Source organism: Spermophilus citellus, assembly GCF_964194105.1.
Source record: "Spermophilus citellus genome assembly, chromosome: 11".
Classification (NCBI taxonomy): Eukaryota; Metazoa; Chordata; class Mammalia; order Rodentia; family Sciuridae; genus Spermophilus; species Spermophilus citellus.
Genome location: NC_138192.1, coordinates 41,531,824 through 41,556,782, shown reverse-complemented (window position 1 = coordinate 41,556,782; position 24,959 = coordinate 41,531,824). Strand labels below are relative to the sequence as shown.

The 24,959-nt window shown below is 35.9% G+C and overlaps 1 protein-coding gene across 3 annotated transcripts in view; it reads left to right on the top strand.

The window, feature by feature from the left end:
- ZRANB3 (zinc finger RANBP2-type containing 3) overlaps positions 1-24,959 on the top strand; it is a 275,518-nt gene that overhangs the window by 146,811 nt on the left and 103,748 nt on the right. For 2 of the 3 annotated variants that reach the window (XM_081262030.1, XM_081262029.1), the window contains exons 7-8: positions 7,300-7,471; positions 8,416-8,532. In XM_081262030.1, the coding sequence (XP_081118156.1) occupies positions 7,300-7,471; positions 8,416-8,532 (289 nt within the window). Of the gene's footprint in view, positions 1-7,299; positions 7,472-8,415; positions 8,533-24,959 lie in introns of those variants that run through there. The other variant, XM_081262031.1, reaches the window with a different exon arrangement.

Sequence of the window (24,959 nt, the reverse complement as noted above, 5' to 3'; positions counted from 1 at the left end):
TCTCAGTACCACACATAAGAAAATAAATAAAGGTCTATCAACAACTAAAAAGAAAAAAGACTGTCTTAAAGTAAAAAAAAAAAAAAAAAGATCTTGTGTATTCAACTTCCTGGGATATGTGTGTTGTGGTGGGAGGGGTATTGGTCTTTATTGTTCTTTTTGGCTTTTTATGTATTGACTTTGTTTTAAAATAATGAATTACAAACATATATGTCTTTACCCTCAGAATTTACTCTTATGTATACACTGCATAATAGCTATAAACAAACATGAGCAATTAAGGAAAGTAGTCATATTGTAGAGTTCAATCCTAGGAACCTAAGGCCACTTTTCATAATAAATGTATGATGCTCCCCTTATTATACTGAAATGGAATTCATAGACATAATAATCAATGATCACATATAATTTCAAAAAAGTCAATAGGACCCCAGCATAACAGAGAAGAAAAATAAAAATTAAGGAACCTATAAAATATGTACTTTACTAATGTAAATAGGTGAGTGACTACATTACAACAATTTAAAATAAGAATGAAATAAATGTTTGTATATTGGGTTTTTTGGAATCTAAGACTCCATTGATTATAAAATGTACTGTTACTTAACCACCAAGGTTAAGACTCCTATGTTAAACTAATAAATATCTGTGAATTTTAAAGATATTAAATGGGAGAAATGTGATCATAAAACTGATGAGATTGGTAAATGTATAGAATCATTATGAGTACCTCTTCTGCAGATGCACACTAATAGAGGAGTGTGTTTGCAGTTCAGCTACCCCAGAGCCATTAAATGTCAGTGGCTTAGATTTTCCAAAGTGGCAAACCACTCAGGGTTAAGTTTCAAACAAAACAACACACAATATCCCTTTGAGTTAACATCATTTGTAGTTCCTGGAAAATTCATTCTGTATTAAAAACTGTATAAAAATTACTTTGTCGCAACAACCCTGAGGTCTTGGCTCTCATTGTCTTTTTTTAGATAGAGAACAAGCAGATTGATGACTTCACCACTGCTCTCTTTACATTTTTTGTTCTATTTCTGGGCCAGAGAGACGTTTATCTTGTCTTTGTGCCCAAACATGAATTTTTGTTTTCTCTTTGTATTTTACCCATCCCTAAGCAGGGAGCATATATCAAAGTCTGAACTTACTGATCCACATTGTGTGGAAGCCTTTTCATTTGGTTTTTTAAACTATGTGTAGGTATATCCTTGATAAAAGTATTCTTTAAAAATATAGTTCTAAGATTTAAAAAGCAGCAGCTAAATGCCATAAGCAGCTATGTAGTCAAAAGTAAGTTCTGAGAGGCTGGGGCTATGGCTCAGCGGTAGTGCACTTACCCAGCATGTGTGAGGCACTGGGTTCACTTCTCAGCACCGCATATAAATAAATAAAAAATAAAGGTCTATCAACAACTAAAAAAAAAAAAGTAAGTTCTAAAAGCTGGAGATGTAGCTCAGTGGTAAGCACTTACCTGACATGGAAAAGGCCCTTGGTTCAGTCCTCAGTACCACAGCCCATCCTCCTCAGAGAGAGAGAAAGAGAGAGAGAAATAAAGAGGGAAAAGTAAATTCTGGTGGGAGAGAAATAAAGGGGGAAAAGTAAATTCTGGTGGGCTGAGGTTATGACCCAGAGGTAGAGTGCTTGCCTAGCATGTGCGAGGCTCTGGGTTTGATCCTCAGCACCACATCAAAATAAATAAATAAAATAAAGGTATTGCATCCAACTACAACTAAAAATAAATATATATTTAAAAAAGTAAATTCTGGTGACTACAACAAAAAGTAGTGGAAAATTTTTTTAACTTTTTTCTCCCAAAATTTGTGTCATTCTTCCTAACATGAAATATGAAAGCAACCACTTCTACTATAATAATGTGTAAGTTAAACATTATATACTTTCTTTTATTTTATTTATTTTTGATCCTGGGGATTGAACCCAGGGGCACTCAATCACACTACCACATCCCCAGCCCTATTTATTTTTTATTTAGAGACAGGGTCTCACTGAGTTGCTTAGGCCTCACTAAGTTGCTGAGACTGGCTTTGAACTCACGATCCTCCTGTCTCGAACTCCCGAGCCGCTGGGATCACAGGCATGCACCAGCATGCCTGGCAGATAACATTATATCTTAACATTTGAAATAAATGGTAATTTAAGCAAATAGGAGTTTTATATAGGTATATTAATTAAAATTTATACAAATTATTTTGTAAACCTCTTTTTATACTGTGTTGTATCATCATACTTTGGAACTCAGAAATTTCAGTAGATTTACATCAGTTCCTTATATTTAAAGAGATCAAGGATTTGGGAGAAATTTTAGTAGAGAAAATAATAGAAATTATTCCTAGGATGGCAAAAGCAAAATTCTTTTCTTTCCTTTTCATTCTTCCATTATTACTGATGAGTTTCAACTTTTTTCCTGGCTTTAACTCTTAAAACTCATGGCGTCTATATCTACAGACCACTTCCCCTAAAGCCTGAACCGATTACAACAATATTATGATGCTAGAAATCTTCATTGTACTTATATAGCATAAGTACATAACAGTCAACATTTTGAAAATCATACTTACTTTTTCCCCTTGAAAACTGTTCTTAACCCAGTAGATTCAATCTGGGATGATCAAAATTCAGTCCTATAAGTTAAAACTTAGAAGTATAATTGCTGCTGTACCTTACTACCAATATGCAGTTATCATGTTCTGTGGACTATTACTTTAATTGTGTGTGCATGTGTTTGTGTGTGTGTTGCTGTGGATCAAACTTGATGCCTTGTGCATACCAAGGCAAGCAATATAATCACCAACTCCCTCAACCTGATGAGGGGCATTTACAAAAATCCCACAGATAATGGTAATTCTTAATTGTCAAAACCCAAATATTTTCCCCTAAGATCAGGATAAGACTGTCTTATTGCCACTATCATTTGTTCAATATTGTACTAGAAGTTTTAGCCAGAGCAATTAGGCAAAGAAATTAAATAAATAAAAGGAGTTCATTGGAAAAATAGAAGTAACTTGTATTTTCAGGTGACATGGTCTTATATATTAAAAATCCTAAGGAATCCACTAAAAAACTCTTAGAACTGAAAAACGATATCAGCAAAGTTACAGAATACAAGATCAGTATACAAAAAGCAATTCGATTTCTAAAACTTTCAATGAATAATCCAAAAATGAAATTAAGAAAATAACTTTATTCACAATCGCATCAAAAATAATAAAATATTTACAAATACATTTAATAAAAATGTGTAACACTTTTACTCTGAAATTATAAAATATTGTTGAAAGAAATTATAGATGAAGTGGGAAAACATTCCATGTCCATAGAATAGAAAGACTGGTAAGAGGATAATATTCCTCAAACTTATTTATAGATTTAACACAATCCCTATCAGAATCTTGGCCAATTTCCTTTTTACAAATCAATAAAGTAATTCTAAAATTTATGTTGAATTGAATTGCAAGGGAACTAGAATAGCATAAACGTAAAAAGAAAAACAGGACTAAAGGGATGGATTACAGTGCTAATCAAGAGAGTGTGGTCCTTACATGAAGATAAATATCTAGATAAGTGGAATAGAATTAATAGTCCAGAAATAAACTCATTTACAGTTAACTGATTCTTAACAAAAACAACAGTATTTAAATGGTTCTGGGACAACTTGATAGCCACAAAGAAAGAATGAAATTGAATGTTCACCTCATACCATATATAAAATTTAACTCAAAATGGAACAGAGAGCTAAATGTAAAGACAATGTTTTTAAAACATTTTTAAATGTTTTCATGAGAAAACATAGGAGTGAATCTTTATACTTTGGATTTGTTAAGGAATTTTTAGATATGACACTAAAAGCACTAGCAACAAAAGAAAAACTAGACAAATTGTACTTCATTCAAATTAATAACTTTTTTTTGTATTGAGGATTGAACCATAGAGCACCTAACCACTGAGCCACATCCTCAGCCTTTTTATATTTTATTTAGAGACAGTGTTTCACTGAGTTGCTTAAGGCCTTGCTAAGATGGTGAGTGAAGCTGACTCTGAACTCATGATCTTCCTGTCTCAGCCTCCTGAGCAGGTGGGATTACAGGCATATGCCACTGCGCCCAGCTCAAAATAAGTTTTGTACTTCAAGGTATACCATCAAAAAAATGGAAACACCACCCACAGATTGGGAAAAATATTTGCAAATCATATATTTGATAAGGAATGTATATGTAGAATATGTGAATTGCTCCTATAATTCAATAATAAAAAGAAACAATTCAAAAATTGGGCAAAGGATTTGAGAAGACATTTCTCAAAAAAAAAAAAAAGATAAACAAATGACCATCAAACACATCAAAAAATGCTTGACTTCATTAGTCATCAGGGAATGCAAGTCAAAAGCATGAGATACCACTTTGCACTCATTAAATTGGCTAGACACAGAGAATAAGCATGGCAAGGGTATGGAGAAATTGTAACCCTTATGCAGTGCTGACAGCAATATAATATGGTAAAGTCATTTTAGAATCCTCATACACTGCCAATGAGAATGTAAAGTAATCCAACTGCTTTGGAATGATTCTTGGCATTTTCTCAAATGATCAGACATAGAGTTAACATATGACCCAGTCATTCCACTACTAGACTTTACCCACGAGAAATGAAAATATATGATCATATAAACTTGTACCTGAATGTCTGTAGTAGCTTTATTCATAAAATACAAAATTGGGAAACAACCCAAATGTCCACCATTGGACAAATAATAAACAAATTTTGGTATATTCATACAGTGGCATTTTATTCAATCTTCAAAAGGAATGAAATACTGATTTATGCAATCACATGGATGAACTTTGAAAACACTATGCTAGCTGAAAGAAGGCAGTCATAAAACACCACATAATGTATGATTTCACTCATGAAAGTTCAGAAAAGGAAAATACAGATAGAAAGTAGATTAGTGGTTGCTTAGGGATTGGGTGGCAAGACAGAAAAGTTGGGAAGAGACCAGCCATTTAGGGGTGACACTCTAGCCCCCTTGCCCTTGTTATTTCCCCTTCACACTCCAAAAATGAGACTGGGATTCCGACAAATGTGGTGTTGCCAGCATTCTTTAGAGTAAATGCTACCTCTAGCATTCTGTGTTTTCACTGAAAGAGAAATGGTGGAAGTGGAAGGTAGCAAGAAATAATTTTTCTAAACCATATTTAATACCAAGAGTATGGCTTATGACATATGGGTAAAATACCCAGGGAGCAACTAGTAAATCTTCTCACCATAGTGTGAAGCTTACTAAGAAGTGAAGAAACCTCATCTTTACATACCTAACAGTGTACTGTATTCTGACTACAAAACAGATCTGCCCTTCTAAAGCACAGCACATAAGTGCTCTGCAGAAAGCAGGTGTGGACTTAGTGGTAGATCTGTTTTAAGATACCTTTGTGCTCTGTGCTAGCGTAACAATTATGCCAAAAACTCCCTCAAACTAGCATATTTCGTACTTGCAGGGTATGTTGTGTAAGTGAAGAGTGTGCTTAAGAATCCATTTTAATGAAAGATCTTTAATTCTGAAGACAAAACCAACAAACAAATCTCTTATCAACCTCTTTTTTCTGTTATTGGCAGTTTGGAATGTTAGATTTTTTTAAACTGCAATTCGAAAGGTTCCTAAGTATATGAATGGAAAAATAGGTAATGGAATTAGATATTGACAAGTATTTTTCCATTTTCATTAACATTTTTAATATAAATATGAGGAAATAAAATATTAATGAAGTAAAAATATTTAATGGAAAAGTTTCAGCAGTTCAGTTTATTGTGATTACGCATAAACCCATTAAACTTTTTGTGCAATGGCAGCACTTAGATTTTTTTTAAATGAATGAATTTCTTGTTGATGACAACTAAATGGTATCTTTCATTTTGTCATACAGTGCATTATATCCATTTACTACAGTCTTCTAATCAAATCTACAGTGCAAGCATAATTTTTAATGTAAATTGTACTTTTCCTGTATGTTTAGTTTGACACATTAAACAAAAATATTTTAATGTTTGTAAGCTCCAGCTTTCTCAAATTGAGATCTATTTGTGCTAAAATAGGCCCAAACCCCATGAAAAATGGATAATTACTTAAATTATCAGTATTAGGAATCATAATACAACTTAACAGGAATTTTTCCTTATTCTTTAACAGCTATTTTTAATAGTGGGTAGTATAAACACCTAAGAGATGATTGGGAATTTTATGTGTAGTAATTGTTGTCACAGTGATGGGGACCAGCTGTCCAGATGTAAATTCAGTAGTTTCCCCAGATTACAATCTTTGTCTTAACACTTGCTCACATTACTTGGTACTTCCAATTCCTGATCTTCTCAGGGATCTAGAGAATAATTTGCCTTTTGCAAGCATTTTAAATTGTTGCTTGCTTGCTTTTGCTACATCAGTTACCACTTGTTCATCTACATTGTACCTTCTAAATATTTCTTTAAGTTACATATCCTCTGATATCTTCTCTCTCACTCTCTCTTTCATGATAGTTCTGTGTCTTTTTTTGTTTGTTTTTAATTCCTCTGGTGTCAATTCATTGGTTTCAAAGGAAAAAGAGAATACCAGATAATCTGCTATGCTTAACAGTTCAAGTGGAGATAGTTGGTATGAATAGAGAGTAGGAGAAATGTTTGAGATATTTTGAGTAATAATAATGACTGGCTAGTGTACCAACAGTTTATTTCTACTCAGGGCTAGATCTGCTAAACATACTGCCGTGTATAATCCCACCCAAATGCCAATAATGCACCCATTTAGAAACAATGACCTAGTCCAATTCTGCATTATCTGTCCATCCCAGCTTTAACTCAGTGTAAATAGTGTTTAGACGCTAACTTTTCTATATTTGAGTAGTATGTATGTAAGCTTGTTAATTAACATTTCTTACATTAAGCTTTTTGAAATTAATTTTCATCAGAAATAGTGAAAGCAACATCATGGCTTATTATCATTAAAAAAAGGAAGAACGTAGACAGGTAGGGTAGCACACACCTGTAATCTCAGTGACTTGGGAGTCTGAGGCAGGAGAATCACAAGTTCAAAGCCAGACTCAGCAACTTAGAAGGGCCGAAGCAACTTAGTGCAACCCTGACTCAAAAAGTGTTGGGGATATGGCTCAGTGGTTAAGTGCCCCTGGATTGAATCCCCAATATCAGTTTTAAAAAAAAGAACATATCAGATAAATTGTTTTCTTACTCTAGCATTCAGCTTTGCAAAATGTTTTTACTTTCTATTTACAGATATTTTGGTAAAAGACGTCAGTGGGATTACAGAGGGGCATCAAATCTTAAGGAACTTCACCATCTATTAAATGACATAATGATTAGAAGATTAAAGACTGAAGTTTTAACCCAGCTTCCCCCTAAAATCAGACAGCATATTCCATTTGATCTTCCCGACAAAGCAGCCAAGGTGAGAACCTTCATTTGATTGAAAGTCGTTGTAAAATCATTATAAATTATACTATTAAAGATTGTACATATTTCACAGAAGGAAAAGCCTGCTTTCTTAAAATAGGTTTAATTAATAGAGCATATGAATTGATTTTGTATCTTTTCAGGAAGAGTGTGGAAGAATTTAATTTTAGTTATCAAATATGTGAACAGATATAGTAACCTAGTGATTAAAAATATTTATGCTGAATATAGAAAAAAAGTACTTCAACTGCAACAAAGATTTAGCAGTAAGAATTCAAATGTCTATAATGTGAGACCCAACAATAAAGAAAATTGTTTTCCTTGCTGTAGAATTTTTTTAAAGTGTGAATAGATGTCTTTGAGAATACCATAAGTGTAACCCTACTCTTGAAATCCTCAAACTCTGTAATTATATTGTAAGATGTAGCATTCAACATACCAGAAAGCCAAAAGTGTGTTTTGCCTAAACCTTATGTGTATTTACTTTTGAGGAGTGCAATGTTTATATATTCTTTAAATTTTGCAAACCTGGACATGGCTTTTGGGGCAAGGAGCTTTTATTATATCTTGAAAACTTAAAGTAAGCATTTTGCAAATATGGAGCAATGTGTTATTTCTAAAATAAGAATGATCCAATTTTCTTCACTTTTTAGCATTAGAAAGAAAAATAAAATGATGCATCAACTTGTGATTATATTTTATTTTTATTGAACCACTATTCTCCAAATCTTTATGCTTATTTAAATAAAATCTTATCTTTTTGTAAGAATATTTTGCAACCATATACATTTTAACCACCCTGCTTTCCTATGTGTTTAACTTTTTATTTTCACTTTACAAAATATTTGTCCGTAAGATTGGTTGATTTATGAAGCTAGCAAAGGACTTTGTTTTCACTTGCATCTTATCTTTCTTTTTTTTTTTTAATATCCCACATAGGATTTGAATACCAGTTTGGAAGAGTGGAAAAAATTAATGAGATCTCCAAATCCAGGTGGCACAGAGACTGTTCTGGGCTTGATTACTCACATATTTAAACAGACTGCTATTGCCAAGGTACCTCATTGTTGTGCCATCAAACATAAATTTTTAATATATTTTAATGTTATTATTAAATAGGTTTTTATTAAGTAGAATCTACTGTTTTGGGAGTGGGACAAGAACAAAAGCTGTCTACCCTAAGGTGTGGGCATCAAACCCTATTGGAACTCAGGACCTTGACATGATATAAGGGAAAGATGTATTACAGCTGGAGGTGGGGCTAAAACTTCTTCAGGACCATCCATAGTGACAAGACAGTTTGGGTGGGGGTGGGAGGCAGAAAAAACAAAAAGTAACACCTGTAAGGCTTAGCTGAGTTGGTACCAATAGATTCGAGATCTCCTGTGCCCCACCATGAACTCAACACTGAAATATCTTCATAATCTATCACTGGAGGAGAAAGAAAGCCTTCTATGCAGGGCTGCTGAAAAACTGACAGTGCAATTATAACACATTATCACAAAGTAGAAGCATCCCATTGCTAGGGGACTTTGAAGTTCATGTACTAATGGTAAATGTAACAACAAGAGAATCTAAGCAGCACCCAATTTTTTTTCTTTGTTCTTTTTAGTTATATATGATAGAAGAGTATGTTTTAACATATTTATACAAACATGGAGTATATCTTATTCTAATTAGGATCTAATTGTGGTTGTATATGATGTGGAGATTCACTGTGGGGTATTACATATGTACATAGGAAAGTTAAGTCAGATTGATTCTACTGTCTTTCTTATTCCTGCCTCCCTCCCTTCCCTTCATTCCATTTTATCTAATCTACTCAACTTATATCCCATACCCCTTGTTGTGTGTTAGTATCCACATATCAAAGAGAACACTCATCTTTTGGTTTGGGGGTGGGGGGATTGGCTTATTTCACTTAGCATGATTGTCTCCAGATCCATCCAATCCATTTTCTGGCAAATGTCATAGAGTCATTCTTTCTTTGGCTGAGTTCTATTCCATTGTGTTTCCATACCACATTTTCTTTATCCATTAAATCTGTTGAAGGGCACCTAGGTTGGTTCCATAGCTTAGCTGTTGTGAATTGAGCTGCTATAAATGTTGATGTGGCTATACCACTGTAGTATGCTGATTTTAAGTCCTTTGCATATATGCCAGGGAGTGGGATAACTGGGTCAAATGGCGATTCCATTCCAAGTTTTTAAGGAATCTCCATACTGCTTTCCCATAGTGGTTGCACCAATTTGCAGTCTCACCAGCAATGTATGAATGTATTCTTTTACCTATATACTCACCAACATTAATTGTTAATTGTATTCTTTTTTATTATTATTAGTTGTTCAAAACATTACAAAGCTCTTGACATCATATTTCATACGTTAATTGTATTCTTGATTGTTGCTGGAGTGAGATGAAATCTCAGTGTAGTTTTAATTTGCATTTCTCTAATTGCTAGAGATGTTGAACATTTTTTATGTATCTGTTGACCATTCATATTTCTTCTGTGAAGTGTCTGTTCAGTTTCTTTGCTTATTTATTGATTGTTTTATTTGTTTTTTTTAGTTCTTTATATATTCTGGAGATTAATGCTATATCTGAGGTGCAGGTGGCAAACATTTTCTCCCATTCCGTGGGCTCTACATGATTTTCTTTCCTTTTTTGTGAAGAAGCTTTTTAGTTTGATAATATCCCATTTATTGATTCTTGCTGTTTAGGAATCTTGTTGAGGAAGCCGACATGATGTAATGTTGGGCCTATATTTTCTTCTATTAGGTGTAGGATTTCTGGTCTAATGTCTCGGTCTTTGATCCACTTTGAGTTGACTTTTGTGCAAGATGATTTCATTCTGCTACATATGGATTACCAGTTTTCCCAGCATCATTTGTCGAAGAGGCTTTCTTTTCTCCCATGTATGTTTATACCACTTTCATTTAGTATGGGATAACTGTATTTATGACACCTCCCAGTTGACACCACACTTACTGCATTGACTCAGCCCCCTACAGTCTTATACTGTCACCCTAACAAAAAGCATGACCAGTTCCACATGTAACTATTGTATACTCAGTGTGCACTGTTCTTCTATGTATAATTTCTAGCATTCAATAGAAAATGTGAAATAAATGTAAAAGCCACTTAAAAAAATCCTAATCTATTGTCAAGAGATAAAACAATCAATGAAGACACATGCTAAAATGATCCAAATGGTAGAACTATTAAACAAGGACATTAAAATAGCTATGAATACTATGTTAAGAATCTAATAGAGGCTGAGGTTGTGGCTCAGTGGTAGAGCAATAGCCTAGCACACGCAAAGCACTGGGTGTGATTCAAAGCACTGGGTGTGATTCTCAGCACCACTTAAAAATAAATGAATGAAAGTATTGTGTCTACACACACACACACACACGTGTGTGTGTGTGTGTGTGTGTAATATGTGTATGTATTTTTTTAAAAAGAATCTAATAGAAGCCAGGTGTAGTGGCACACGCATGTGAATCTCGGTGGCTCGGGAGGCTGAGGCAGGAGGATCCCTAGTTCAAAGCCAGCATCAGCAATGTCAAGATGCTAAGCAACTCAATGAGACCCTGTCTCTCAATAAAATACTAAACAGGGATGAGGATATGGCTCAGTGGTTGAGTGTCCCTGAGTTAAATCCCCGGTACCTAAAGGGGAAAAAAAAAAAAAGAAAGAATCTAATGGAAAAGATGTAGGAAGAGATGGAGAATTACAGAAGTTGCATGAAAATATAAATTCAGTAGAAGAGAAATGCTTGAAATAAAAAACAGTATCAGAGATAAAGAAAATGTATTCAATCAGCTTATAAGCCAACAGTAAGGGAGGAGGAAAGGGAAAGCAAAAATACTAGTTAACAATATTGGGATTCCAAAATGGAGGGCTGGAGGGAGGCAGCATCCTATGTTGCTCAATGTCTCAGATCTCACCTAGTCAGAATACTGCATCTCAGAGAGTATAAGAGAACCCCTATACAGCTGATTTCCTCAGAAATCACCAGCATGTGACTCCCACGCAGGGCTCAGAGCCTCAGCGTTTGAGCAGGACTCCAGACCCCTGGCTCCCAAAGCCCACGCTCTGCTCCCACTCAGGTCACTCGGCTACTACCTACCCACAGCACAATGCCATCACCCAGCTCCCCCCACCTCACCAGACACCCTGGTGATGGAAGCAGACTGACTCCATCTTGGATAACCTTTCTCACCATATTTGGTGGGGACAGCTCTCAGATCGGATCTCCATCTGGCCAGGTGCCAGGTATCCAACCCCCCCCCCACTACCCAGTGGTGATAACTCAGCACAGTGATTACTCAACACAAAAACAGCTTCCAGTTGACAGGTGTGCAGTGCCATCAGGGCGCCGTCCACCTTGTATGAGCCTGGGTGTGAGGGTCCCGCAGGTGGGAACTGATAAGTGAGAGGGAATGGGACTAAAGTTTGGAGTGTAACAGAGAAACCAGGAGCTGGGAAATCTCCAGGCAAGAGAGGGAGACAGTACCGGGCGCTCAAGTCAGACAAGCGGTCCCAAGAGTGGCCCGTGATGTGCAATCTCTCTGCAGGGACTGGCAGGTGGCACTCCACACTTCCAGATGCCCTACACCAGGACCAGTCTTCCCACGCTGGTTACCTACACTATCCTGAGGGCAGAGACACCAGCTTAAAACAGACAAGCCACCTATTAGATGAGAAGAGAAACAGAAAAGATACAGATCTCTAAAACTAGCAACAACCCTGGTTTCTTCTTTCGAGTATTTTGTTTTTTCTCTTTTCTACCCCTCTATCCTCTGGCCCTCACATCCCCAGCACATGTGAAACCAAGAACTTTGCATGAAATAGGATTTTGAGGACTGAGTCCTCCGAATAATATAATATAGAGGTGTTGTATATGCCCTTTGTTTTTCCTCTTTTTTTTCTTTAATTTTTCTTTCCTCCTCCAAATTTTACTATTTTAACATCTTGTATTTTTCTAAATACATATGTGTGCTTGTTTAATGTACTCTACGGTCTTCACATGTACTTGTCTACTCTAAATTACTTCCTGTCTATTCTCTTGCTACTAACCATCTTCATTAGATTTCTCTTTCACATTTCCTAAGATATATTAGCTCTATGTCCTCACATCCTTCCTCCTCACCATATCATCCTATGCCCCACCCTCAGTTCATTATCCATCATCAGAAACTGTAAACCTTTTTACAAAACTGATTATATTTTAGATAATAATTGAATCCAACATTTCAGTACATTGAGACCAAACTGTAAACATCTTAATAACAACAAATTGTTCATAGGTGATATATTGTTGATATTGGGATCTGTTAACATTGTCCTTCCTCACAAATGAGGGCTCTCAGAACCCTACAAGAGCACTACAAACCTATAGGGTAAAAACAATAACACCCAAGACCCATAGAGCTGGAAAGGAAGACTCATGGGCAAAATGAAAAGACAAGAGAAGAAAGTACCACAAACAAATCAAGCAAGACACCACATCATTAGAATCATTGGCAGCCACAGCAGAAAAAAATGACAGAGAAAGAGTTCAGGATTACATGGGGAAGATATAAGAGAGCAAATACAAACAGTGAAAGATCACTTCGACAAGGAGCTACATAAACAAATCCAAGAAGCAAAAGATCACCTCAACAGGGAGCTAGAGGTTCTAAACAAACAAACAAACAAACAAACAGAAATCCTTAAAATGAAAGAAACAATAGACCAAATTAAAAGCTCAAATGAAAGCATCACCAACAGAGTAGACCACTTGGAAGATGGGACATCAGACAATGAAGATAAAATATATAATCTTGAAAAGAACATAGATCACACAGTGATAATGGTAAGAAACCATGAGCAGAACATTCAAGAAATATGGGATAGCATAAAAAGACCAAATTTAAGAGTTATTTGAATAGAGGAAGGCATAGAGGTCCAATCCAAAGGAATGAACAATCTATTCAATGAAATAGTATCAGAAAACTTTCCAAACATGAAGAATGAATTGGAAATCCCAATTCAAGAAGCCTACAGGACGCCAAGTGTACAAAATCACAACAGATCCACACCAAGGCACATTATAATAAAAATGCCCAACATACAGAATAAGGAGAGAATTTTAAAAACCACGAGAGAAAGGAATCAGATTACATATAGGGGAAAACCAATTAGGATAACAGAGTATTCAAAACAGACCCTGAAAGCTACAAGATCCTAGAACAACGTATATCAAGCTCTGAAAGAAAATGGGTGCCAACCAAGAATCTTGTATCCAGCAAAATTAAGCTTTAGATTTGAAGATGAAATAAAAACCTCCCATGATAAACAAAAGTTAAAAGAATTTATAGCTAGAAAACCGGCACTACAAAACATCCTTGGCAAAATATTCCGTGAAGAGGAGACGAAAAACAACAACAAAAATTAGCAGAGGGAGGTAGCACCCTAAAGGAAAAAACTAATTAAAGAAAATCAAGTTAAATAACAAAAATAAACAAATATAGCTGGAAATACACACTATGTCTCACTAATAACCCTGAATGTTAATGGCTTAATCTCACCAATCAAAATACATAGGCTAGCAAACTGGATTATGCTACCTACAGGAGACTCAGCTGATAGGAAAAGACATACACAGACTGTAGGTGAAAGGTTGGGGAAAGTCATACCACTCTCATGGACTGTGAAAGCAAACATGGTTTCCATCCTCATATCAAATAAAGTAGACTTCAAGCCAAAATTGATCAAAAGGGATAAAGATGGACATTACATACTGCTCACAGGAACAGTACACCAACAAGACATAACAATCATAGATATATATGCCCCAAACAATGTTGCAGCTATGTTCATCAAACAAATTTTTCTCAAGTTCAAGATTCAAATTGACCACAACATAATAATCTTGGGTGATTTTAACATACCTCTCTCACCACTGGATATATCTTCTAAACAAAAGTTGAATAAAGAAACTATAGAACTCAGTAATACAATCACTAACTTATAGACTTCACTGACATATATAAAATATATTAACCTGCATCAAATGGATACACTTTCTTCTCAGCAGCACATGGATCCTTCTCTAAAATAGACCATATAATATGCCACAAAGCAACTCTTAGCAAATACAAAAAAGTAGAGATACTATCATGCATTTTATCAGATCATAATGGAATGAAATTGGAAATCAACAACAAAATAAAAAATAAAAATTTCTCCACCTGGAGACTAAACAATACACTACCAAATGAACTATGGGTTACAGAAGACATCGAAGAGGAGATTTAAAATTCTTAGAAGTAAATGAGAACATAGACACAATATATCAAAATCTCTGGGTCAGTATGAAAGCAGTACTAAGAGGAAAATTCATTGCATGAAGTTCATTTCTTAAGAAGTCAACAAATAAATGACTGTTGAGAGCCACAGCCAAAGGGGCCCCAGCAAACTTCCAGCTGCCAGCAAACTTCCAGCTGGCAGTTGATGATTGGCTCACAGCGGCCCCAGCAAACTTCTAGCTGCCAACTGATTGGCTCCTCTGCGGTGATGCTCATTGGGCTATTTCCCCGCCCTTTCAGACCATGGAGCTGCTCATTGGGGGACTTTTTTTTGGCTCTGCCCACGCAACCCAGCCAATCAGCCTCAAGAGCAGGAGGAGTGGGGGAGGTTGAGAGGCTTGTGGGAAGCCAGTGGTTTCAGTTGGGCTCTGAAGGTTTTTCCTGAGGAGCTGTTTTGTTTGGCATGTGTGGTTCTAAAAATAAAGTTCGTTTCTTTTGACAAGTGGCTCCTGAATTGTGCCCAGCCAGACTTCAGCATTTGGTGGGCCGCACTTGGTGGGCTGCATGGGGAATGACTGAGGGTAAGTGATAAGGTAAACCGCTCGCCCCTGAGGGCAGGGCGAGAGGATGGCTAGCCATTTTAAGATTCTTCTTTTGTTTTGTTTCATTTTTGTTTTAAGTTGCCTGTCCCTGGAGATGAGTGAGACGGAAGAAAAACCGCTCACATCTGAGGAAAAACTATTTGCGTCTGAGGAACAGATAGGGAGAAAGGACAGATGGACATTTCAGGAGGATAGAAAGGCTGATATAATGATTTTGTGTGGTTCCATTTTTATTTCATTCTGTCTCGGTTTTGTTTGGTGTTATCTTGTTGGGTTGTATTATAGTAGAAATATGGGATCAGAAATTAGTAAAAAACAAACCGAAAGAGTGTTGAGTAAATTGTTAGAGGAAGGAGGCATCCCAGTAAAATCAAGAGCAGTCAAGGCATACATTGATACAATACAAAAATGTAGCCCATGGCTTTTTAAGGAGGAGTTGTTAAATATATCACAATGGAACCATCATGGTGAAGATTTAAAAAGAATAGAAAAGAAAAGCCCAGGAACTCTGCCAGTTGGCACATTGACATTGTGGGCATTGGTATCTGGTTTGCTTAGTCCAAAGCCTTCAGTTCAGACAAAGGTAGAGGAAGGAGAAGACATATTGATTCAAGTAAAAGAGAAGGTCTCTCAAGTTAGTCAGAAAGAGGAAAAGATTCAAGTAAAAGAGAAGGTCTTTCGAGCTAGTCGGATAGAGGAAGAAAGCTTAGAGCAGAAAAAGCCATCAGGGGAAAAATTACAACAGGAGACTGCTACTAACACATTTCTATCAACAGAGGGCGTAAGTGTCCAACCAACAGCGCCACCTCCATATGCTGGGAGGCTCCCAACCCCTGCAGTTGATAGTTGGGATCATGAGACAGGATCTCAAATATTAACATGCCCTGTATTTGAGGCAGGAGGGCAGCGAATTCACCATGCTTTAAATTTCAAAACAGTGAAGCAGCTAAAAGAGGCTGAAACAACCTATGGTCCTCAAGCACCCTTCACTGTAAGCATGGTCGAATCCATTAACAACTTGAACATGACGCCAGCAGATTGGGCTAATATGTGTAAAGCTGTGCTAAATGGAGGTCAATACCTATTATGGAAGGTTGCCAATGAGGAATTTTGCAAGGAGACGGCTAGGCGAAATACAGCAGCTGGTTATCCTCAGAGAAATCTAGATATGTTGTTAGGAAAGGGACCTTATGAGAATCAGCACCAACAAATTGCATATGATCCTGGCGTATACGCACAAATTGCTGCAGAGGCGGTTAGGGCATGGAAGACTTTACAAGGACATGGAGGTTTACAAGGTCAATTATCTAAGGTAATACAAGGAGCTAATGAATCTTTTTTTTAGGAGAATTTTTTAATATTTATTTTTTAGTTTTTGGCGGACACGACATTTTTATTTGTATGTGGTGCTGAGGATCGAACCCAGTGCTGCGCACATGCCAGGCGAGCGCGCTACAGCTTGAGCCACATCCCCAGCCCGAGCTAATGAATCTTATGCTGAATTTGTATATAGGCTTATTCAAACAGCTACCAGAGTTTTCGGGAATACGGAACAAGCAATGCCATTAATAAAACAACTGGCTTGTGAGCAAGCGAATCGTTGGTGCAGAGAAGTCATTAGACCATGGAAACATGAAGATTTAAACACATATATTAAATTATGTAGAGACATTAATGAACAAGAGCAAGTCGTGGCAGCTGCAGTAAAACAGGCTTTAGAACAAGGGCAAGTCGTGGCAGCTGCAGTAAAACAGGCTTTAGATGCCAGGCCAAGAACATGCTACAATTGTGAACAAACAGAACATTTTAAAAGGAATTGCCCCATAGGAGGAGGGTTTAACAAAACTAGGTATCAAAGGAGTAGAATACTGGGTATTTGCCCACGATGCTGTAGAGGGAGACATTGGGCTAATGAATGCCGTTCTCAAACCACCATAGAGGGTACTCCATTATCAAAAAACGAACAAGGACCAGGTGTTTATCCACGATGTCGTGGAGAAAGGCATTGGGCTCCATTGCCAAAAAATGGACAGGGGGGCCCAATGCTCCGGGGCCCAAAACCACAAATATACGGAGCACTGGAGGAACCCAGCAACCCCATCAGGGTAGTGCCCAGGACACATTGTCCATTAGATCCCTCATCAGACAAACCAGAGGGAGCGTAGGATTGGACATCTGCGCCTCTGCCAGAGCAGTACTAACTCCAGAGATGAGAGTTCAAATCATACCCACAGGGGTAAAAGGACCTCTTCCCAAAGGAACAGTAGGCTTATTATTGGGACACGGCTCTTCTACTCTAAAAGGACTTATGATAAGTCCTGGGGTAATTAATCCCGATTATGAAGGTGAAATAAAAATTATAGCCAGTTCTTCAAAGGGTATATCAGTAATTTCACCAGGAGATAGAATAGCACAGTTACTAATAATACCCAGCCTACATGATAAATTTTCCAGTCGTACTGTAGAAAGAGGTTCCAAGGGATTAGGCCCCACAGGTATAGATTGGGCTATGCTTTCTTTAAATTCTTTAGATTCTCGCCCCATGCTAAAACTAAATATTCAAGGACATGAATTTAATGGGCTACTGGATATAGGTGCAGACCTTAGCATCATCTCTCGTCAAGAATGGCCAAAACATTGGCCATTACAACAAGCCACTCAAACACTTCGAGGCCTAGGAGTGGTGACTAATCCCCATAGAAGTGCAATGGTATTAGATTGGAAGGATCCTGAAGGATGTGAAGGAACTATACAGCCATATGTATTGGATCATCTTCCCGTAAATTTATGGGGACGAGATGTCCTAGATCAATTAGGTTTGACATTAACAAATAACATCAACCAAAATGCACCCACTATTATGACTAGACAAGGTCTTAGGAAAGGAAAAAGATTAAAAAAACAAGAACAAGGTATAGCAGCACCAATACAAATAGATCAAGGAACGGACAGACATGGGTTGGATTTTCAGAAAGGGCCACTGAGACAATAAAAATTACTTGGAAATCAGAAAGACCAGTATGGGTTCCTCAGTGGACCCTGACTAAAGAAAAGATACAAGCAGCCCCTGACCTGGTCAAACAACAATTAGCGGAAGGACATATACAACCTTCCGTATCTCCCCATAATACTCCCATTTTTGTCATCAAAAAGAAATCTGGTAAATGGAGATTATTGCAAGATTTAAGAGCCATTAATAATGAGATGGTTATTATGAGACCTGCTCAATCGGGGATTCCTCAATTGTCTGCTTTGCCAAAAACTTGGTATGTTTTAGTTATAGATATTAAAGATTGTTTTTTTTTTCAATTCCAATTCATCCTGAGGATAGTCCACGTTTTGCGTTTACTATCCCTGCACTGAATCATGAAGGTCCTGATCAGAGATATGAATGGAAAGTACTCCCTCAAGGGATGGCTAACAGTCCAACTATGTGTCAAATTTATGTTAACAAAGTAATCCAGCTACTTAGAAATCAAAATCCTGAACTACAAATATTTCATTATATGGATGATGTATTATTAGCACATAAAGATAAAAACATATTGCTAGAATGTTATGCCACACTTACAAACTTATTAAAAAATTATAATCTAGAGATAGCAATAGATAAAGTACAATTAAATTTTCCAATTAATTATTTAGGAGTTCTATTATCCTCAACCATGGTCCGTCCACCAAAAATTCAAATACGAGTAGATCAACTCAAATCACTTAACGACTTTCAGAAGTTATTAGGAGACATAAATTGGATAAGGCCTTATCTAGGTATACCAACAGGAGAGTTGGGACCTTTTTGATATCCTAAAAGGTCCATCAGATCCAAATTCATCCTGCATGTTAACGCCTGAAGCAAGAAAGGCATTAAAAATCATTGAAACATATATGGAAAATATGCATTTGGATAGAATTGATATAAGTTTGCATTTATTATTTATTGTACTACCAACAAAAAATATTCCTACAGGAGTATTTTGGCAAGAAGGTCCATTATTATGGATACATTTATCTTATTCTCCTAACACTATTCTTACTAGGTATCCTGCTGCTGTAGGACAGTTAATACTCAAAGGAATAAAAGCAGCAAAGGGAGTGTTTGGAATTTCTCCCAATAAAATTATTACTCCATATACTATGCATCAAATTGATGAGTTAGCTAATGAGTTAAATACTTGGGCAATAATCATGTGCAAATCTAATGTTTCATTTGATAACCACTTACCATCTAATACTTTATTGGTTTTTTGGTCATTGCATCCTGTAATTTTTCCAAAAATGACAAGAAAAACACCTATAATGAATGCTCCAAATATATTCACTGATGGGTCAAATAATGGTATAGCAGCAATAGTTATACATGATCAAACTTTTACATTTTTAGTAGCCAAACAATCAGCTCAAAAGGTAGAGCTTAATGCAGTATTACAAGCTTTTGTGATGTTTAAAGATTCTGTATTTAATTTATTTTCCGATAGTCAGTATATAGTTAATGCTATAGTATCCCTTGAAGATGCTGGTAGGATTTCCCCTTCCTCTACTGTTTTCTCTTTGCTTTCCACTATACAAAGTCTAATCTGGGACAGAAAAGATCCATTCTTTATAGGACATATCAGGGCACATACAGGATTGCCTGGAGCCCTTAGTTTGGGCAATGATTTAGCAGGTAAAACTACACATGACATACATATTTTCTCTACACTAGAAGAAGCTATAAATTTTCATTAAAAAGTTCCATGTCAATGCTAATACTTTACAAAAGTGTTTTAAAATAACTAAGGAACAAGCCAGACAAATAATAAAACAATGTCAAAATTGTGTGACCTTTTTACCACAAGTTAATCTTGCAGTCAATCCTAGAGGACTGATATCTAACCATATTTGGCAGATGGACATCACACACTTGCCAGAATTTGGAAAATTAAAATATTTGCATGTTACAGTTGATACTTCTTCCGAATTTTTGATGGGCTCCCTTCATGCCAGAGAAAAAAACTAAAGATATTGTAGCTCATTCCTTACAAAATTTTGCCACTGTGGGCGTTCCAAAACAGTTAAAAACAGATAATGCCCCTGGTTATACCTCTACCTCTTTTAAACAATTTTGTTCATCATTTGGCATTACTCACATAACAGGAATCTCATACAATCCACAGGGACAAGGCATAGTTGAAAGAGCTCATCAAACTATTAAAATGTACTTATTAAAGCCAAAAGAGGGAATTGGGAAGGGGTATATATCCCCCAAAGATAAACTTAAAATAACCCTTTTTACTCTAAACTTTTTAAATTTGGATTCATCAGGGCTTAGTGCTGTGGAAAGGCATATGTGTCCAAAAAATGTACATAAGCCCAAGGTGCTTTGGAAGGATATTCTAACAGGACAATGGAAAGGTCCTGACCCAGTAATTGTCTGGAGTCGGGAGTCTGTTTGTGTGTTTCCACAGGGAGAACAGCAGCCAATTTGGATTCCAGAGAGATTAACTAAAGCAATTTCTACAGACCACAAATAAGATGATTTGGCTCAAATCCATAACAGCTGATATCCAGAACTCCAGTTTGGCTACCCTTACATCTGTGACACAAGCAGGATGCTTTTTTCAGTATCTATTTTATTATTGCCCTTTCCCACATCATGAAGTTCTATTTTGTTTTTTGAGCTCATACAGACCTAGGTTAATGTTTTGCTGATCAGTTCTATTTTTTGACTATAGAGTTATAAACATTACAATGGAGATTTCACCTGTAAAAAGTTATAAGGCCTTTACTATTATGTGTTGTGTGCACACTTGTGTTTTATGTTGTATGTTTGTATGTACGTATGTCCATATATCATATATGATGAGCGCTCATGAAAAAATGGATCCAAATTTTTTTTCACGTGATTTAAATGGTTTAATTTAAATTGGGTAAACAGCTGTTGAGGATTGTTTTAATATATGAACAAAACAGGAGGTTAACATCTGTTTGTTTACTTTCACCTTTCCTTTTCATTATATTTAATAATTCTGTTGAAGATAAGGTATATTGTTAAGAAAATTGTTGTCTTTAGTGCCTTCTGGAATGTTATATAATTTTTTCTTTAGCCATTATTGCCAGAATTCCTATCTTCATCCCAGTGCCGGTGAAGACAAAGATAAAACCAGTCTACAGCTTCTGCAATAGCCATCACTGAACTGCTTGCAGAACTTGCCTGGACTATGTATCACTTGTATGCATTGTGAACTCACTTGTATGCATTGTGAACTATCTGTTGGTGCAGCGACTTGTGGTAGTGTTGGGGTATTTATGCTGATGGTGTCATCGGTGGTACAATTTTTCCAAAAGGAGCCATCACTGAACTGCTTGCAGAACTTGCCTGGACTATGAATCACTTGTATGCATTGTGAACTCACCTGTATGCATTGTGAACTATCTGTTGGTGCAGCGACTTGACCTCACACTACATCTCAAAGCCCTAGAAAAAGAAGAACAAATCAGCAGCAAAAGGAAGAAATAATCGAAATTAGAGCTGAAATCAATGAAATCAAAACAAAAGAAACAATTGAAAAAAATGACAAAACAAAAAGTTGGTTCTTTGAAAAAAATAAATAAAATTGACAGACCCTTAGCTACACTAATGAAGAGAAGGAGAAAGAAAACTCATATTACCAGCATAGATGATGAAAAAGGTAATATTGCAACTGACACTACATAAATACAGAGAATAGTTAGAAATTATTTTGAAAACTTATACTCCAATAAAATAGAAGACAATGAAGGCATCGATAAATTTCTTAAGTCGTACAATTTGCCCAGATTGAATGAGGAAGATATACACAATTTAAACAGACCAATATCAAGTGATGAAATAGAAGACACCATCAGAAGCTTACCAACCAAGAAAAGCCCAGGACTGAATGGATATACAGCGGAGTTCTACAAGACCTTTAAAGAAGAACTAATACCAATGCTCTTCAATTTATTTCAGGAAATAGAAAAAGAGGCAGCACTTCCAAACTCACTCTGTGAGGCCAATATCATCCTGATCCCCAAACCAGGCAAAGACAAATCTAAGAAAGAAAACTTCAGACCAATATCTCTAATGAACATAGATGCAAAAATTCTCAGTAAAATTTTGGCAAATCGAATATAAAAACATATCAAAAAGATTATGCACCATGATCAAGTGGGATTCATCCCATGGACGCAAGGTTGGTTCACCATATGGAAATCAATAAATGTCATTCCTCACATCAATAGACTCAAAGAGAAGAGTCATATGAGCATATCAATAGATGCAGAAAAAATATTTGACATAATACAGCATCCCTTAATGTACAAAACACTAAAAAAAATTCGGATAACAGGAACATATTTCAACATCTTAAAGGCTATCTATGCTAAGCCTTAGGACAGCATCATTCTAAATGGAGAAAAATTAAAGGCATTCCCTCTAAAAACTGGAACAAGACAGAATGCCCTCTTTCACCACTTCTGTTCAACATAGTTCTTGAAACACTGGCCAGAGCAATTAGATGAAAGAAGGGATATGTATAGGAAAAGAAGAATTTAAATTAGCGCTATTTGTTTACCACATGATGCTATACCTAGAAGACCCAAAAAGCTCCACCAAAACACTTCTAGAACTAGTAAATGAATTCAGCAAAGTAGCAGGATATAAAATCAACACCCATAAATCAAAGGCATTTTTGTATATAAGTGACAAATCCTCTGAGAAAGAAATAATATCCTCAAAAACAAAAACGATACTTGGGATCAGTTTAACAAAAGAGGTGAAAGATTTATATTCATTGTACTACAGAACCCTAAAGAAAGAATACTTTAGAAAATGGAAAGATCTACCTTGCTCTTGGATAGGCAGAATTAATATTATCAAAATGACCATACTACCAAAAGCACTGTGCAGATTTAATGCAATTCCAATCAAAATCCCAATGGTGTTCCTCATAGAAATAGAAAAAGCAATCATAAAATTCATCTGAAAACATAAGAGACTCAGAATAGCTAAAGCAATCCTTAGCAGGAAGAGTGAAGCAGGTGGCATCACTATACCAGACCTTAAACTATACTACAGAGCTATAGTAACTAAAACAACATGGTATTGGCACCAAAACAGACTGGTAGACCAATAGTGCATAATATAGGACACAGAGACTAACCCACAAAATTACAATTATCTTATATTAGACAAAGTTGCCAAAAACATGCATCAATATTTATAGCAGCACAATTCACAATACCTAAACTGTAGAACTAACCTAGATGCCCTTCAATAGATGAATGGATTTAAAAATGTGGCATATATACACAATGGAATATTACTCAGCAACAAAAGAGAATAAAACTGTGGCATTTGAAGGTAAATGGTTGGAGTTAGAGAAGATAATGCTAAGTGAAGTTAGCCAATTCTCCAAAATCAAATGCTGAATGTTTTCTCTTACATAAGGAGGCTGATTCATAGTGGGATAGGGAGTGGGAGCATGGGAGGAATAGATAAACTCTAGATAGGGCAGAGGGGTGAGAGGGAAAGGGAGGGGGCATGGGATTAATTAATGATGGTTGAATGTGATGATCATTACTATCCAAAGTACATGTATGAAGACATGGATGGGTGTGAGTATACTACATATACAACCAGAGATATGAAAAATTGTGCTGTATATATGTAATAAGAATTGTAATGCATTCTGCTGTCATATATAAATTTAAAAATTACATAAATACAGTATTGAACAACTTATTATTAAATCATGTGTGTGTACAAATATGTAACAACAAATCCCACTATTACATATAATTACAATGCACCAGTAACAAATATGAAAGAAAGAAAAAATAAAACACACAAGGAAATTTTTTAAAACAAGCCAATGTCCTGGTTGTTTATGTTACAGAAAGGAAAATGTAGATTCACACAAATACTTTCACAGAAATTTATTTATAATAGTCATATATTTGGAAATAAATGACATATCCTTTAAGCAAATTGTGAAGCTAGATGTGTAGATGAGTTCATAAATAGAACTTCACATGGATTTCCAGTTGCTTTGTTAAGAAAGAGGACAAGAAAACTCAATGGGGAAATGATAATCTTTCTAACAAATGGTGTTGGATGCTTGGATACCCATAAGAGAAAAAGGGAGTCTTTACTATTTCCCACTATACATAAAAATTTACTTGAAGTCAGTCATACTTCATATACTTAAATCCAAAAGCAAAAATTTGGAAACTCTTAGTAGTATACATGCATAAAAAACATTTCTATCCTTTAGGTAGAGCAATTTGTTAGGATAGAAATGTAAAAACTTCAGAGAAATAAAACAGAATTCAAACATTAGAACTTATAATGATTTTTAAAAATCACATATAAAAAACACATAGATTGGAAGAAAATACATTCCCCCTGCTCAGTTTTCTCATGTTATTTTATGGTTTAAGCTTAAGTTTTGGTTTGATCAACATTCATTGTTCACCATATAATGACTCTGTTAAACATTTCACTTTTGAGCTATAATTACATTTCTTTTCTTTGACAAGTATTGTTTTTCCTGGAGTTAATAACTACCTTTTTCCTCCATTTTTCTCT